Source organism: Candida dubliniensis, chromosome 7, assembly GCF_000026945.1.
Source record: "Candida dubliniensis CD36 chromosome 7, complete sequence".
Lineage (NCBI taxonomy): Eukaryota > Fungi > Ascomycota > Pichiomycetes > Serinales > Debaryomycetaceae > Candida > Candida dubliniensis.
Genome location: NC_012866.1, coordinates 450578 through 467334, shown reverse-complemented (window position 1 = coordinate 467334; position 16757 = coordinate 450578). Strand labels below are relative to the sequence as shown.

At 34.8% G+C, this 16757-nt stretch overlaps 4 protein-coding genes across 4 annotated transcripts; 2 read left to right on the top strand and 2 right to left on the bottom strand. All coding sequences in view use genetic code 12, as the record gives it.

The window, feature by feature from the left end:
• Positions 1–1037: 1037 nt before the first annotated feature.
• Positions 1038–2111, top strand: CD36_71860 (homeobox-containing transcription factor, putative; the record flags this gene model as incomplete). The annotated part of the gene is made up of 1 exon (XM_002421359.1): positions 1038–2111. The coding sequence occupies one exon, from the start codon at positions 1038–1040 to the stop codon at positions 2109–2111; it is 1074 nt and encodes a 357-aa protein (XP_002421404.1).
• An 8010-nt stretch (positions 2112–10121) lies between these two features.
• On the bottom strand, positions 10122–12257 carry CD36_71850 (ATP-dependent molecular chaperone, HSP90 family, putative; the record flags this gene model as incomplete). Its single annotated transcript, XM_002421358.1, has 1 exon — positions 10122–12257. The coding sequence occupies one exon, from the start codon at positions 12255–12257 to the stop codon at positions 10122–10124; it is 2136 nt and encodes a 711-aa protein (XP_002421403.1).
• Positions 12258–12545: 288 nt separating this feature from the next.
• CD36_71840 (DNA repair protein, putative) lies at positions 12546–13727 on the bottom strand (the record flags this gene model as incomplete). Its single annotated transcript, XM_002421357.1, has 1 exon — positions 12546–13727. The coding sequence occupies one exon, from the start codon at positions 13725–13727 to the stop codon at positions 12546–12548; it is 1182 nt and encodes a 393-aa protein (XP_002421402.1).
• Positions 13728–14460: 733 nt separating this feature from the next.
• CD36_71830 (aldehyde dehydrogenase, putative) lies at positions 14461–16446 on the top strand (the record flags this gene model as incomplete). Its single annotated transcript, XM_002421356.1, has 1 exon — positions 14461–16446. One exon carries the CDS (start codon positions 14461–14463, stop codon positions 16444–16446), a length of 1986 nt encoding a protein of 661 aa, XP_002421401.1.
• Positions 16447–16757: the final 311 nt, after the last annotated feature.

Genomic DNA, 16757 nt, shown 5'->3' with positions numbered 1-16757 from the left:
TTGTATTTAAAGTTAATCTTTCAAACATTGTAAATCAATGGGATTCTAATTCGAGATTTGATGAGATTTGGGGAAATTTTAATCTTTTAATGTTTACGATAGACGCCTTTCATTGTTAGAATTTATAAAGTTTGGTGGTGGTGGTGTGTAGTTCAGATTTAAACTTGACAAGATTTAATCAAAAGTACTTGTTGTTTAAAAACCATAAAAGTGTAAGAAGTATTTGATTATTAGGAAAGAATTGTGTGTGTAGAGGAAAAAAAAAAAAAAGCAAAAGATGAGCAGGCCCCTCCCCCCCGAAGCACAAGAAACTGAAACAATGTCAGGTGACAAGTAAGAGAACAAAAAATAATAAGTCCCATACAGAATGCTCCCTCTAACAGACACAGATTTTTACATAACACAGTATACATCAAATCAGACACCAACAGTGATGTTATATAAACTACACAAAGTTGATTAAGAGGAAGAAGAAGGAAAATGAGTCCCAAGAAAAAAGAGTTAAAATAATAATTCAATAAGAAGTTTCTTTTTTTTTTTTTTACTTTCTTTTCCTAGACAATACCAATATAAGACAATATGCATGCACAAAAAAAGAACCCAATAGTCATTATAAAATTATAATAATATTATTTTTCTTGATTGAATAGTAACAATAATAATAATAATAATAATAGTTCCCAGTTTTGTGTTATATTTATCTTTCTTTTTTTTCTTTTTTGACTTTTAGTGGTTAAAAATATTTTTAACATCCAATTAATTCAATTAATATATAGACACACACATAATAATAGTAGGTATACCCTTTCTATAAGAAACTCCATTCGTATATTCTCATACCCATATCTCTCTGACACACACATATAAATCCATTTTTACTATAAATAATCAATACAATTTCCCTTAACTTCTTCATTTCGGATCCAGGTATTATTTCATTTTTTTTGCAAAAAATAAAATCCTTTATTTTTCTTTCCTATAATTCCAATCTCCAATTATTCTACCTCCTCTGTACCACACATATATTTATATCAATCATGAAATTAGATCAATTAATTAATCAAGCACCACCAGCACCACCATCAGTGACACGATTACTGTCTGTTGGCCTCACTTCCACTGGTAGCACTAACTCTGGTAATGCTTCTTTACTTCCTCCTCACCACACTAACTTCAATTATTATCCTAAAACAGCTGCTACAAGTAATGTTCTGACTCAACGAGTCAATTTACCACCAATATCAGATATTTTACAACAGGCCCAACATTACCTACCACCACCTCCACAACAACAGCAACAACAGTCACAATCGGTGTCTTCATACAGACAAAATCAAACTCAATTACCTCCTTTACCACTAGCCACTAGCAACTCAATCAACACCACTTCTAATTACAAATATTACGATTATTACCAATCGTCAAATAGTGAACATCAACAACATTCCTACACAAGTAGTAGCACTTTACCATCACCACGTATACCGCATTCTGACAGCACATTCCCTCCACACCAACCACACCAACAACCAATGATGTACCGGAATAACTCGTATCCTCCAGTTCAGCAACAACAACAACAACAACAACAGCCAGGGCAACCACAGTATCACCACCAACAACAACAACAATACGTAGGTGTGGGAGGAGATTCGTATTTCAGAAATCGTACTCCACAACCACCAGTGATAAACCATAACCACAATACTAACAATTCTGGTTTCAACTCGACATCATCTTCATCATCTATATCATCACCATTATCGTCGCCTTATGATTCGCAAAATCGTACTAATGATTCTACTGCTACTGGTACACCATCAAATGATTTTATGAAACATTCTTCTGGTGTACGAAATGGTTCTACTAATACTACAAACGGTGGAGTTAATAATAATCGAAAGACAAGAAACAATTTACCTAAAGAAATCACATATATTTTATTACGATGGTTGAATGACCATTTGAATCATCCATATCCTAGTTCATTTGAAAAAAATCAATTGATGATTAGTACTGGGTTGAATCAACAACAATTGAGTAATTGGTTTATTAATGCTCGTCGAAGAAAGATCAAGTTATTGAAACAACAACAACGTTTGAACTTTTGAGGAGAAAAGTTGGTTATTAAAGATGATGATGATGATGGGTATAGTTTTTTTTTTTTTTTTTTAATTTAATTCGGTTTATATTTACTTTAATTCATTTTCTTTTGGTTGTTTTTTATTTAATTATTTAATTATAAGTTTATGTCTTGTATAGGTTGGTTCTTATTTTTTTTTTTTGTCATTCATAATTAGTAATACATGAATTATTGAATATGTTTTCAGGAAAGTTACATTACTGTAGAGAAAAGTATTAACCAAGTGTTGGCATATGAGAATAAAAAATTGAGTACTAGTTCCACTGTCTATGTTTCGGACTTATCTGTCTCGATTTGTGTGAGTTAGCTCCGTTGTCTTGGCGGAAACCCTTCCCGATAATTCCTTCCTTAATTCCACCTGAATTGTGTTGGAGGCGGGAAAAGTTGGATGATGATGATGATCCTCTATTCATTAAGACGAGAACCTCCATTCACTAGGATGAACAAAGCCCTAGTTGTCAAATTTTTTTTTTTTTTTTGACACATGACATCACGCCAACCAAAGTCCCCACTACGATAATGCCCAACAAATACTAAAAAGATCGACTATTAAACGCAAGAGATTTTTAATTTAATCTTTGCTCACAACTAAACATCAAGAAACTGGCCCTACCCCCCATTACATATTTTGAACTTGAGGACTGTCATTGTCATTTTATTCTTTGAATGTGGAAAAAAAAAAAAAAAACAGCAAGGTGTACAAGAGGTAAATTTTAAGCAAGAAAAATTGATCAAGTGATATTGACATATATCCGCCTGTTCTGATAGAACTAACCCTTTTCAGAAAGGTGGTTGAAAAGAACGTTCAACTTACAAAGCCTAAAAATTTGAAAGCAATTTTTTTTTTATCAAATTTGGATTGTAAGCTATGATTATGTAAGAATGTGTATATTTCTGTGTCATATCGATTTGAAATCTTCAGATTTACTTAAAACCATATTGTGGTCTATATCTATTGGGGGGTGGGAAGGAGCAATTAGTCAGTTCAGTTTTGTTAGTTGGGGGACGTCAATAGAAAAAAAAAAAAAAAACAAACAAACAAAGAAAGAAAGAAATCTCGTAAATCTATACTAAATTAGACATGTGTCAACTCACTCAGTCTATCTATCAAAGTGTCAGTCGTTTCTGTGACTCTTGACTTCACTTGACTTCCTGAAATAGGAAATGATAGGCGGATAGTCGCCGGCGCAGAATAGGTTGTTTTTTTTTTTCTTTCTTTCCTTTTTTTTTTATAATTCCATGATTTTCTTACGTTTGCTGTTTAGACTATGATTGAAAATTGAGTTTTTAAATTTCAATTTTTAGTCGTTGCATTTTAGTTGAACAAAGAAATTAATGCACTAAAAAGTTTTGGAGGAAAGAAAGAAAGGGGGGGGGGGGGGAAAAAAGAAAAAAAGAATTAGACCTGATGCTGATTACATATTTCACTTGTTGGAGAAAACTGTAACAGGATACCACCCTGTTCTTTCTCCCGTTTCTTCATGAAACCTCGGGCATATATGTGATACTAATCAATGTTGTTGGTGTGGTCCAAGCATCGTAAAACAACAAGACAATTGTGGGAATTTAAAAGTAATAGTAATGGTAGTCACTAATTAGGTCCTACATAGATGATACGATGCACCGCTGCACTGCGATGTTAGCATGACATGATATATGAAACATCATCAATTACGAGCAATCAAGAATTGTTTCATGACGTGGTTATGAGCCCATTCCAGCACTTGGTAATCATTATTATGATTCCTAAAAAAGTGTCTATTACGGATTGTTGTTAGAATAGATTGTTTAGGTGGTGATACATTTAATTGTTGTTGTTGTTGTTTTTGTTGTTGTTGTTTGATGACTAAAAAACAACTACCTACTTATTTTTTTTGAGTTGCTATTACATACGGAGATATCTCTTATTACTATTGTTTGTTTTTATTGTTGGGATTTTTTCAATAGCTACATCTGTTTTTTTTTATTTCAACAATAGAAATTAAATCAAAATATGTCAAATCTCTCATTCAGTTTTTTTCTTTCTTTTGTACTATCAGTGTATCGCTATTTTCGGCTTTTTGCTCTTAAAGTTCGTATTTCATTCAATTGTTGGTGAAACAATTATTCTGTCTTTGTTCCATCTATATCCGTTACTATTCGATATATCCGTTCCGATTTTGAACTGCCCACAGAATGCACAAACCATCTATAGTTTGTTTTTTTCACTTAATTAGCAAACTAACCAGTTGAGCCTGGATTAGAATCTGGGTTGATTGTTCATTGTCGCAACTGTACTCAATCAATCAACCCAAGGACCTTAATCTTAAAGCTTAAAATAAACTCAAACAAAGCAAACCTCCTTATTTACCCCCCCCCCCCCACACACACACACACTTCCAGTAGGCAATGATAAAGGCTGTTGGATTGACGCAAATTGGTTGAAACAAACAATACTATAGAGTGTACTTCTCATTGCAATGGTTAAGAGCGATATCTTATTTAAGCTATCTTTTTTTTTTTCTTGGTTTCTAAGTATTTTTTTTTTTTTCTTGTTTTTTTGTTTTTTTCAAACAGACAAACAACGTTTATGGCAATCAATCAATTAACCATAGACATGGAAATATAACAATACAACCGAGTAGTGATTCTTATACTCTGTTGCTTTTTTTTATTATGGAAACAATGCTTAGTTGGATTAATTGATTCTCATTTCTTGGCTAATGCTTGAGCCTTTGTTTTCTCGTAAAGATATGAAACAGTATTGTCTTCTTCATCTTTTTTGTTGGTGGTAGATTTTTAATTTTAGCAACTGTTTACATTTAGATCACCTCACCTCTTAATTCTGAGCTGAAATCCAAGTCTAACGAAACAAAAGGAAAGAATAACCCATTCAATTGTTCTTATTCTGGTTCAGTTTTGCTCAAGAAGGATCACCGTAAATGTTAACTGAACATATAATCTTTAGTGGAAGAGAAATGCTTAGCTGCAATAGACTAATCACCCAATGCAAAGGACTAACATGGAGGTGATGCTCCCCATCAATCAACTTCGTGTAAAAGAACCTATTTGAAAAACTCCTTTGAGGTAATAATAACTATTGTTTTGAGATATCAGTCAATGCTAGATATATGAGAATGTACTCCACATTTACTTCATACTCCACACTCATCGATTATTCAGTTGCAGTTCTTGTTTATTGTTCCCATCCAGTAGTATCGCCATTTTGTTAACTTGTTGCGTTTACTAGCAATTGCAACAATAGCAATTGTACATAAACAATAACAATCAACGAATGAATGCATAGGTAATTCAATGACTTCAAAATAGATTGCCAGATTTATTAAAGCGTCTAGCGTAATTCTGCTGTCTGCATACTCATATCGTGTCATATGCATGTGTACGATTGGGTTACACCATATATTGTGCATATAATAGTAAGTACTAGACATCCATCATCTCTTCATAACCAGTCTCTCTATCCAAACAAAAGGACAGTTATAACTCTAGGTACATATCTATAGTGCAAATTTTTCGATAAAGGTGAAAACTAAAAGTTTAGAAAACCAAAAAAAAAAAAAAAACCCCGTCGGTTTGGAATGTTTAAAAGTCTAGATGTATTTTTTATGGTTTTTGGATCTTGCGGCTTGAGTTTAGTCTAGTCTAGCACCAGCAAGGATTGAATTGCTTAATTTGGATACATATTAGGTGAGATTAACTAGCACAATGTGAAATGTCAAGGTTCATTACAGCCAAGGATTTCACAATAACAAAGCTAAATATTCACAACTGCTAAACGACAATACCTTCTGTTTGGTTTGGTAATGGTCATTCTTTTGAACAAAACAGGGAACAGGTAAGGAGGAAGCACAGTTGTATTTTATTCGATTCATCTTTTTAGTGAATTTATTTGTTGTTCGTAATTCAATAAGATCGTATTGAACAATCCCATTTGTTTTTAGTCAAGTTATTTTAGTTCATTCTTTGTGTCTGCCTGTCAAATACTCTACACTAACAAGAATTTTAAGCAGTGCATGTAAAAGTTTTACAGAATAATTGCTTCTGTACTAATGAGGTCTTATCTATAATTCTGTATTTGGCCACCATCCCAATTATAGTGATGTTATGTGTATGAAAGAAGAGATGAGATGGACGACAAATGGGTTAAGGATTTATATTTTGATGCGGAATATTTCTACCAAAAAGACAAAAAGCGGAAATGAAAACCATAAATAGTAACAACACGCCCTGGCTAAAACACCCAACATACATAACAATTCAAAAAAAAAATAGAACACTAGAAAAATATTTTAATGTCTGATCACAAAAACAAGAGAGATTTATAATATTGACAATTATTTCTCAGACATAAAGTTGTCAAAGCCCCCCAAAAAAAGAAAAATATGAAGTGAGAAATTCGTTTCATTTTGTTCTCTCAGCAACAAGAATCAAACCAACTGTGAAGAATTCTCTTTTTTTTATTGGTTGTGAAATTCTATTACAGACATCCAATACATTAAATACAAGCAATTGATAATATTAGACCAATCAACAATCATTATCTTCACATACATACATACCGTCTGCACATTCATTCAAATGATCTAGCATTATTTTTATTCCCAACAAAAAGAACTATGAGATAATAAAAACCACATCAAGCTGTATGGTTAAAGTATTATTTTATTTACATGTATATTATTATTTACTAGTAACCGTTCATTAGTCACAATTCAATCAGTCAAAACAAGATACTTTGATTTAATGAGAGAAAAAAAAAAATCCCCTTTTGTTTACTATTCGAATTTCTTGGTTTGATGGCTGCTAGAAATATGGTATGTATTATTTTTTACATCCTTACTTGGCAATCTGTTAACTTTCTATACGATTACATGATAATTGTAATTACAATTGGAAAATAAAACTGCTTCAAATTAGATGTGTACCATGGATGTCATATTTCTGGTGTCAGACGAACGCAAGGAAATGAAAAACATAGTATGATTAATTATATTCCTTCCCCAAATGAAATATACACATCAAGAAGACAGTAAGTATATGTAAAAGTCAATTGGATTGGATGGGTGGGTAGGAAGGCTGGGTACGTTAGGTCAGTTGTAAGCCGCTGGGCTTCTGAATAATCAGAAAAAGTTATAATAATATGAATGATAATGTGTAATTAACGCCCAGAAATTGTCTATAGATGGATAGATAACCATCAGAGTAAGCACAAACTTAGACAGATATTATATCACAGTTACTTGATATGACAGATACGTCAACAACGAACCCACTCGTCCCAAACACATACCCATCTACTTATATAATCTTCCTACTTGGGCTCTTTTTATTATAAATGTATTTGAAAGCACTGTATCTTTAACTAGAAGAGCTCTGACGATTTGATAATAAAATGTGATAGTTGTGCTGGTAGTTAGTTTCGCTATATTATAATTTGAAATTTGTATAGTTTCTACTGGTTTTATTATTTACTCTTGTTGCTGCAAATTGTGATAATTATAATTCTTGAGTATTTCATCTGCAGGTTATGATAATTATATACTTATACTTTTTTGATTTGGTTCGTATTATTCATTCAACACAGTAAAAGATAATAATGGCAAATATTCCCTCCAATCAAAACTCTAGAATAACAAATTGGTTTTGCCTCAAACTACCCATCCATTTACATCTATTCAACAAACGTGCAATGGTAGTGAAGAAAGTTTTTGATCAGCCCAACTTAGCTGGTTATCAACCTAATCTAAGCCACAACAGATTTGTTTAGACCAACCAAATTAGGCATTTACAAATTTGCTCATTCATAGGGGGGGGGGGGACGTGATGTTCATTTTAAGTGTCTGGTTATAAAAGTCCTGTTTATTTATTTGCAGTCAATCGTAAATGCCACTAAAGTTAAAGTAAAACCTACTTACTACACCTAAAAGGTTAACCGTACCAAGGATAAAAAGAGAAATTCTGTTTCCTATCATAACCTGTCTTTGTTCATAGGCTAATAAAGTAAATTTTCTTAACAAGAATGGTTAGGAAACATGTGTCTGAGTGTAAATCTTATCTATATAGTGGTTTGATAACCATAGATAGGTATGGATTCTAGAGGGGCAGGGGTGGGGTAATTTGGAGAAAGAAGCTTTTTATTGTATTGGTACTACAATAATGATAATGTATAATGATTTATTCACTCGGCTTAGATTTATACTTTGCTAAGATATACTTGCTTGGAATTTGAAACCCGTCTTCCATTTCTTCTTCTTTGCTTCACGCTCTATTCTTTTCTCCTTGTCCTTAGCGTATATGCATCGAAGTTTAAACTATTTCGTCTTGGCTGTCTTCAATACTGAAGAAATATCATGTGCATTATAGATAGGTGGTATGGCCATGAATGATCACCGCATAACTGAGTTGCTAAATTAAATGAGTTCCGTTAGGTGTCATTAACAACAGCAACGCTACGAATAATATTCAAGATTAAACTTCATTGTGAATATTGACAACTGCGCCTACATGGAAACAAAGAAACAAAGTGATGCTTTGGTTTCAAAACTTTGTTAAATTATTATTGATGGTGTTTCCTTTTAAAGTTAAAACCTAGTCATATCTTGATTACTATTCATTACTTGTATTGATGAACGGCTTGTTTTGGATAATTAATATTACACATAAACTCAAACTGACAGGAAAATACATCATCATTATTAAATTGTCGTCAATGCTTCTTTCTGTCAGGTTTTAAGTGGTTAATATTATAAAAACCACCATAAAGTTCTATTGAATCGTATATGATAACCTTTTTAAAGAAAAAGATTGTTATTTGGCTGGTTGTTGTTGTTGTTGTGGGTTACTCCTCAAAAAAGTTCAGATTGAGTTTAGTCAGTTATCAACACATATCAGGAATGATAAAAATAAACTTTAACCTTATCCCTATTCACAGTCAACTTAGCTAATCGACAATCACTAAAAATACATGTCTGTATCTATGAGTACGTTGTTTGCTTAGTTATGATGAATCATCTAATACTTTAATTTAGTTAATCTATAACTATACTAAAACAACATCACGATGATCATTTTAGTTTCAGTTCAAATGTGTTTGTTGGATATCAGTACTAATGAGTTCCTCTCATCGTATACCTATCCATATACGGTCGAGGATAACAACAATATAGAGACAAACTACACACAATTTTTGGTAGTGTGGCTAGCTGGTCGGTAGATTGGTACTGCAAAACATATATATAAGCATGTAGTAATATGTACTGTAGTGATTAGCTATGACATGACTTATTTATTGAGTTGGTGGGTTGTTTTATTTTTTTAAAACTTCATGGTGATTATAATTTTTCTAACTCTAACTTATGATGATGATCATCATAATATCTTCGACCCGCCCTGAAACTAATTTGGTTTCTATTATTATCGAAATGGCGAAATATAATAAGAAGAATATTCTTTTTCTTTTATTATCTTCGTTGAGTTGAAACATTAATCAACCAGATCAATACCTTACTACCACCAACCACTACATCAATCTACATTGCTAATGCTAGATTGCTGAGGTAAATGGCGTTACTATTAATGTGTCAATCAAAGTTACAGCAATATTCTGCATCTCTCAACTAACCACCCCACACATTTTTCTTTTTCAATAATAAATGTCGAGTTAATGTACCTTATCTCTTTCTAGAAAAAAAAAAAAAAAAAAAAAAAAAAAAAAAACAGAATTTAACTAATTAATACACCTTACACAAGCTATGTCACCTTATTTTCTTTTTCTATTTCCTTTTGACGTGGTTGCATTCACGTTGAGTGATATTGTTTTCGTATAATTCGGTTTTTGGTCTGTCTTGGTTTTATCATTTTCCGATTCACTTAGCAATCTTTACAAAACTGTTTTTCTTAATACCTATATTATGTTATTACTCTCTAGATACACGATATTACAAAACTTACTTAACTAGAAAATTATAGCCCTTGGCATTTAATCAACTTCTTCCATGGCAGATTCACCAGCTGGTTCATCAGTTGAAGCAGTGGTGGTAGCTTCAGGTTCAACAGCAGTTTCTTCTGAATCATCGTCAATATTCAATCCCAAGGCAATCAATCTGTTAATTCTGTGTGCAAAGTTGGATGGTTCATCCAAGGTGAAACCAGAAGTCAACAATGCAGTATCAAACAACAAGGTGGTCAAGTCCTTAACGGTCTTGTCCTCAGCTCCATCGGTTTCAACTTTCTTCTTCAATTCCTTGATAATTGGGGAAGATGGAGAAATTTCAAAGGTCTTTTTAGAAGACATGTAAGAAGACATGGTGGTGTCTCTCAAAGCTTGAGCCTTCATAATTCTTTCCATATTGGCAGACCAACCAAATTGACCGGTTCTAATGGCAGCTGGAGCATCAACAAGTTTGTAAGAGACAACAACTTTTTCAACTTGATCACCAAGAATATCTTTCAAGGCTTTGGTCAATGGCTCATATTCCTTGATTTCCTTTTCTCTAGCAGCTTTTTCTTCATCACTTTCTTCCAAGTCAAAGTCTTTAGTAATATCAACTAATTTCTTGTCTTCAAATTCCTTCAATTGAGTCATGGCATATTCATCAATTGGATCCACCATGAACAAGACTTCAAAGTTTTTGGCTTTCAAAGCATCCAAGAATGGTGATTTTTCAACGGCCTTGATAGATTCACCAGTGATGTAGTAGATGTTCTTTTGGTGTTCTGGCATTCTGGTAACGTAGTCAGACAAGGAAGTCATTTCTTCGGAAGATTTGGTAGAGTAGAATCTCAACAATTTAGCCAAAGACTGTCTGTTTTGAGCATCTTCGTGAATACCCAATTTGATGTTCTTGGAGAAGGCAGTGTAGAATTGGTTGAATTGTTCTTGGTCTTCGGAAATTTCGTTGAAGGTTTCAATCATCTTCTTAACAATGTTCTTTCTGATGACTTTCAAAATCTTGTTTTGTTGCAACATTTCTCTGGACAAGTTCAATGGCAAATCTTCGGAATCGACAACCCCCTTGATGAAACTTAACCATTCTGGAATCAACTCTTCGGCATCATCGGTAATGAAAACTCTACGGACGTACAACTTGATGTTGTTCTTCTTCTTCTTGGATTCAAAGGCATCGAAAGGAGCTCTCTTTGGAACAAACAAGATAGCTCTGAATTCCAATTGACCTTCAACAGAAAAGTGTTTGACAGCCAATGGGTCTTCCCAGTCGTTGGAAATAGACTTGTAGAATGCATTGTATTCATCTTGAGTGATATCAGATGGGTTTCTGGTCCATAAAGGCTTGGTCTTGTTCAATTCTTCAGTTTCGGTAACCTCCTCTTTAATGGTTTTGGTCTTCTTTTCCTTCTTTTCGTCTTCTTCATCTTTGACTTCCTCCAATTTTGGTTTCTTGTCGTCTTCTTCAGTGGCTTTATCTTCATCTTCAGCTAAAGTTTCATCTTCTGGAATTTCCTTTTCAACTTCCTTGGTAACAACTAATTGGATTGGATAAGCAACGAATTCAGAGTGTTTCTTGACAACTTCTTTGATTCTTTTTTCTTCCAAATATTCCAATTGATCTTCCTTCAAGAACAATCTCAACATAGTACCACGTCCCAATCTTTCGTTGGTTTCATCCAAAGTAACAGTGAATTTACCACCGGCATTAGATTCCCAGACGTACTGTTCGTCATCATTGTGTTTGGAGATAACTTGGACGTGATCAGCAACCAAGAACAAGGAGTAGAAACCGACACCAAATTGACCAATCATAGAAACGTCAGCACCAGCACTTAAAGCTTCCATAAAGGATTTGGTACCAGATTTAGCAATGGTACCCAAATTGTTGACCAAATCGGCTTTGGTCATACCAATACCAGAATCTCTAATTTCCAAAACTTTTTGGTCCTTTTGGGGGATGATTCTGATAAACAATTCTGGTTCAGATTCCAATTGGGATGGATCAGACAAAGCTTGGTATCTGATTTTGTCCAAGGCATCAGAAGCATTGGAGATCAATTCTCTCAAGAAAATTTCCTTGTTTGAATAGACTGTGTTAATGATCAAAGACATCAACTGAGAGATCTCAGCAGTGAATTCGTGAGTTTCAACTTTTGCGTCAGCCATAATGAACTATTGGTTTGAATGATTAGGATCTGGGTTAAGAAAAAGAATAAAAAAAAAAAAGGCAGGAGGGGAGTAAAAGAAAAATAGTTGATAAAGTTGGTGAAGAATTTTTCACGTAAATTTATATATTGGCAACCAACGGAGACCACTGGAAAATTTTATTTTGTGATGGAATTCTATAGAACGAAAAAGAACTTTCTATCTTCTTTTTTTTTTTTTCTACACAATTCTTGAGCAATCTGCACTACTATCTGGGCTACTGTAAAGTTATATGATGGGGGTAGTATCTCATATCACCACTTCTTCTGTCTCAATTCCACAGTCGATGCATCTTCGCTTGATAGTATGTTTGTCAATATTTATCGGCGACGACCAATCGTGCACGTGCCTTTCCCCTAGGGATTTGCCATCTCTCAACTTTCGTGTGTATTCCTCTGCCCTAGTTCGTTTTCTCATTTCACGAAGCTGGTCGTGGTATTTCTTTTCTTTACGTTTGATCTTGTTCTCTTCACGTCTCTCCCATTCCTTGTCAAGTTCGTCGGGACCTCCCCATTTTTTCCATGCAAATTCTTCAACCTGGAATCTAACAAATAACTGCATCCTGCTATACCCATGAGGGTTGGGCTTCTCAATTCGAGGAAGTAACGCTGTATCTTGAAGTTCTGGTTCCGTTAACAAGTAGTCCTCTTTACATTCGGTCTTGGTAAGCAACGAGTATTTCTCAGGAAAAGCCTTAATGCACTTTCTGCAAGCCCGCACGTTGAAATTTGTCATCAAATTTGCATCCACTTCCATGGATTGACATTCACGGCACCGGGGAATATTCTGCAAATCTAATGGGGGTGGCAACTCTTTAATTCTCTGTAGTTCTTTCTGTTTGTTTTTCCAATCTTGCAATGTCTGTTCGTCTTCTCCTCGGGGATTTGTTTTCTCGTCTTCAAGAAATCCACCCTTTGTGTCCTTCATGGTGGCAAAATCGAATTCAATATAATCTTGTTTGCGAATGGGAGGAGGCTGGAACTTTTTTGTAAAGCTAAACTCTGAATCAGGACGGTTCTGGTTCAACCGGATATTATCTATTGGCTTGGAGCTTGTGGTACTGTCATCTTTGGAGTTTTCTCTTTGCTTGAGATTCTTTTGTATTTCTATTGCCCTTAGTCTATTCTGTTCGATCTTCTGTTTCTGTTCTTCCGTTAACACGCGTCGTTTCTTCACACTGCCATCTGTTTCAATTTCCACAAATTTAGACAGAACCTGTACTGAATCTGAATTGACAATTTGGCTCAATGTTTTGGTTGGACCATAGGAACCCGTCTCTTTGGTGGTGGTGTTTTTCGGAGTTGATGAAGATATAGGTTCACCTGCATCTTTCTTCTTCTTTTGCTGCAAGCGCTCCAAGGCTCTTTTTCGGTTTGCTTCTATTCTTTTTAGTTGTTCTTCTGTCAAGTTCCCTCTGATATGAGATGTCATTGTGTGCAAGCTTGCTTAGTATTAACTTGGTTGGAGTTTTTCGATATCTTTTTTTTTTTTTATCTTGTTCCTAGCAAACTTAGTATCGCGTTTCCCAGGTTGTTGCACACTGAAAAAAGAAAGGCTTCTACATCTAAAGCTATTCATATGATCCACTCTAACCTGCCCAAGTTGTTGCTGGAGTTTTGGTTGTGAAATTTCAAGATCATCATAAGTTTTGAATCTTTTGTACTAACCGGTTATGTCACTCGTTTCGTTTATTGTAGGTCACCTAAAGTGATGTTGTACTCCCCAAAATTCTACCCAAAATCACATTCATGGTTTGAAACTTCTGAGACAGTAACCACATAAAGACATACCAACAAATTGATTATACGGGTTATCCCCTTTGTCAGCTTTTTTGAGTTCATGGATCCGAAACTACACTTCATTCATGTGTACTTTCACAGGATGCAAAAAAAATATAACGATTTGCACATTAAATCCGCGACAACCATTCCCCACCGCCACTCCCCCACACGGAAAAAAAAAAAAAAAAAAAACAAAAGAAGCTACTGAACCCAAATCCAGTTCATATTTCACATTCATTTCAATTTATAGTTTTCAACAAATAACAATGTTTGCAAATAAATACTCAAAAAAAATGACCTTTTTGATTTTTCTTTTTCTTTTAGGTTTTTTCTTTTCTCATTTGCCAGTCAATTGAACGTCTACATCTTTGTTAACTACAACCATGAGTAAATCATCAGCCACCAAAAAGTCCAAGGCTTCTGCTATTAATACCTCGGCTAATTCAAATTCAAAGACTTCAAAAATTGCAACACCCACATTGCAACAAGTAGAAACACGCTTAGAAAATGAAGTACCAACAACCAAAGTTTCAGTGAAAAGAAACAGCATTACCACTGAATCTGCTAAGGCTTTGGAAAATAAGGCCACTGCACAAAACACCGTTACCCCAGGAGCTGTTGAAGCAAAGTCCAAGTCAAACGTCGATCCCGAACCAACTAAGGTTCCTAATCAGAAGATCCCAAAAACCGAATCTCCACTGAGCCAGAAACAAAACGGTTCAACAAAGACAAAGGAAAAGTCCGATGTTCTGTTGGAGACAAAGTCCACATCTTCGACTACTGAAAGTAACAATAGCTCGGTCTTGCAATACACTGAGTTGTCGGAAATTCCTATTGGCGTTGAAAGAATTACTAAGGCTTTCCACAGTGGCAAAACACACTCTTTACAATTCAGATTGAAACAATTGCGAAATTTATACTTTACAATGAAAGACAACCAGGAAGCATTGTGTGATGCTTTGCAGAAGGACTTTCACCGTCTTCCTTCTGAAACAAGAAATTACGAATTTGCCACAGGATTGAATGAGTTATTATTTATCATGTCGCAGCTTCACAAATGGAGCAAACCCCAGCCTGTTGACGAGTTGCCATTAAATTTGTCTTTGAATCCAGTTTACATTGAGAGAATTCCTTTGGGCACAATTTTAGTTATTGCTGCTTTTAATTATCCATTTTTTGTCTCGATCTCACCAATAGTGGGTGCTATAGCAGGTGGTAACACTGTTGCGCTTAAACCTTCTGAGTTAACTCCACATTTTACAAAGTTATTTACTGAGTTGTTGTCAAAAGCATTGGATCCAGAGATATTTTTTGTTGTAAATGGGGCAATCCCTGAAACAACACGCTTGTTGGAACAAAAGTTTGATAAAATTATTTATACCGGTAGCGGTTTGGTAGGTACGATAATTGCGAAAAAAGCTGCAGAAACCTTGACACCAGTTATTTTGGAGTTGGGAGGAAAGTCTCCCGCTTTTGTTTTGGATGACGTTTCTGACAAGGACTTGGCAACTGTTGCTCGAAGAATTGCTTGGGGTAGGTTTGTAAATGCTGGACAAACATGCATTGGTGTCGATTATGTATACGTGGCAAAGTCAAAACACGATAAATTTGTTCTGGCATTGCAAGAGGTAATTGAGAAGGAGTTCTTTCAAGATGTTGACAATACGAGAAACTTCACACATTTGATCCATGACCGTGCATTTGAGAAAATGGAAAATATACTCAACTCAACTTCTGGCAATGTGATAATTGGAGGTAAACTCGACCGTGGCTCCAGATATGTTGGCCCCACTGTGATTGACAACGTAACCTGGGCAGACTCTTCTATGAAAGACGAAATTTTTGGTCCTATTTTGCCAATTTTAACTTACACTGATCTTGAAAAAGCCTGTCGTGAAATCATTGCTAATCACGATACTCCATTGGCCCAATACATTTTTACAAGTGGACCTACCTCTAGACATTACAATTCTCAAATCAATACTATTACCACTTTGGTTAGATCTGGAGGATTGGTTATAAATGACGTTTTAATGCATATTTCTTTGCACAACGCTCCGTTTGGTGGAGTGGGAACTTCTGGATACGGTGCTTATCACGGGGAATTTTCATACAGAGCTTTTACTCATGAAAGGACTGTTCTCGAACAGCATTTGTGGAATGATTGGGTTCTTAAATCAAGATATCCCCCATATGCCAATAAGAAGGACCACTTGATTGCCAGCTCCCAACAAAAGTATGGTGGTAGAGTTTGGTTTAACAGAGAAGGGGATGTGAGAATTGGCGGTCCCTCCCTTTTGTTTTCTGCTTGGAACAATACTCTCGGGGTGGCTGAACTAGTACGTGACTTTATTGGAGCTTCTTTGTAAGTTACGTAGAGTATAGTGTGTGTAGTTATTTTTTCCAAACTATTAGTAAAGCGTGAATGGACTCTCTCCCATAAGTGGTCAGTGGAGATTTCTCTTATTTGTGGAATGGCTATGCCAACTTCAAGCGAGGAATACTGTCAGAAATGGCCACATTTTTATATAAGCTTTCTTTTCCAATTCAATCTATTCTGTAAAAACCACAGTTCTTGAAACGTCGCAAAAAGCAAAGCGAAAAACCGGTACTATATTCTTTTCTGGTAGCATTCGGAAAGTCTTTTTTTGTAATAATCAAATTTGCTATTGCATAAAGC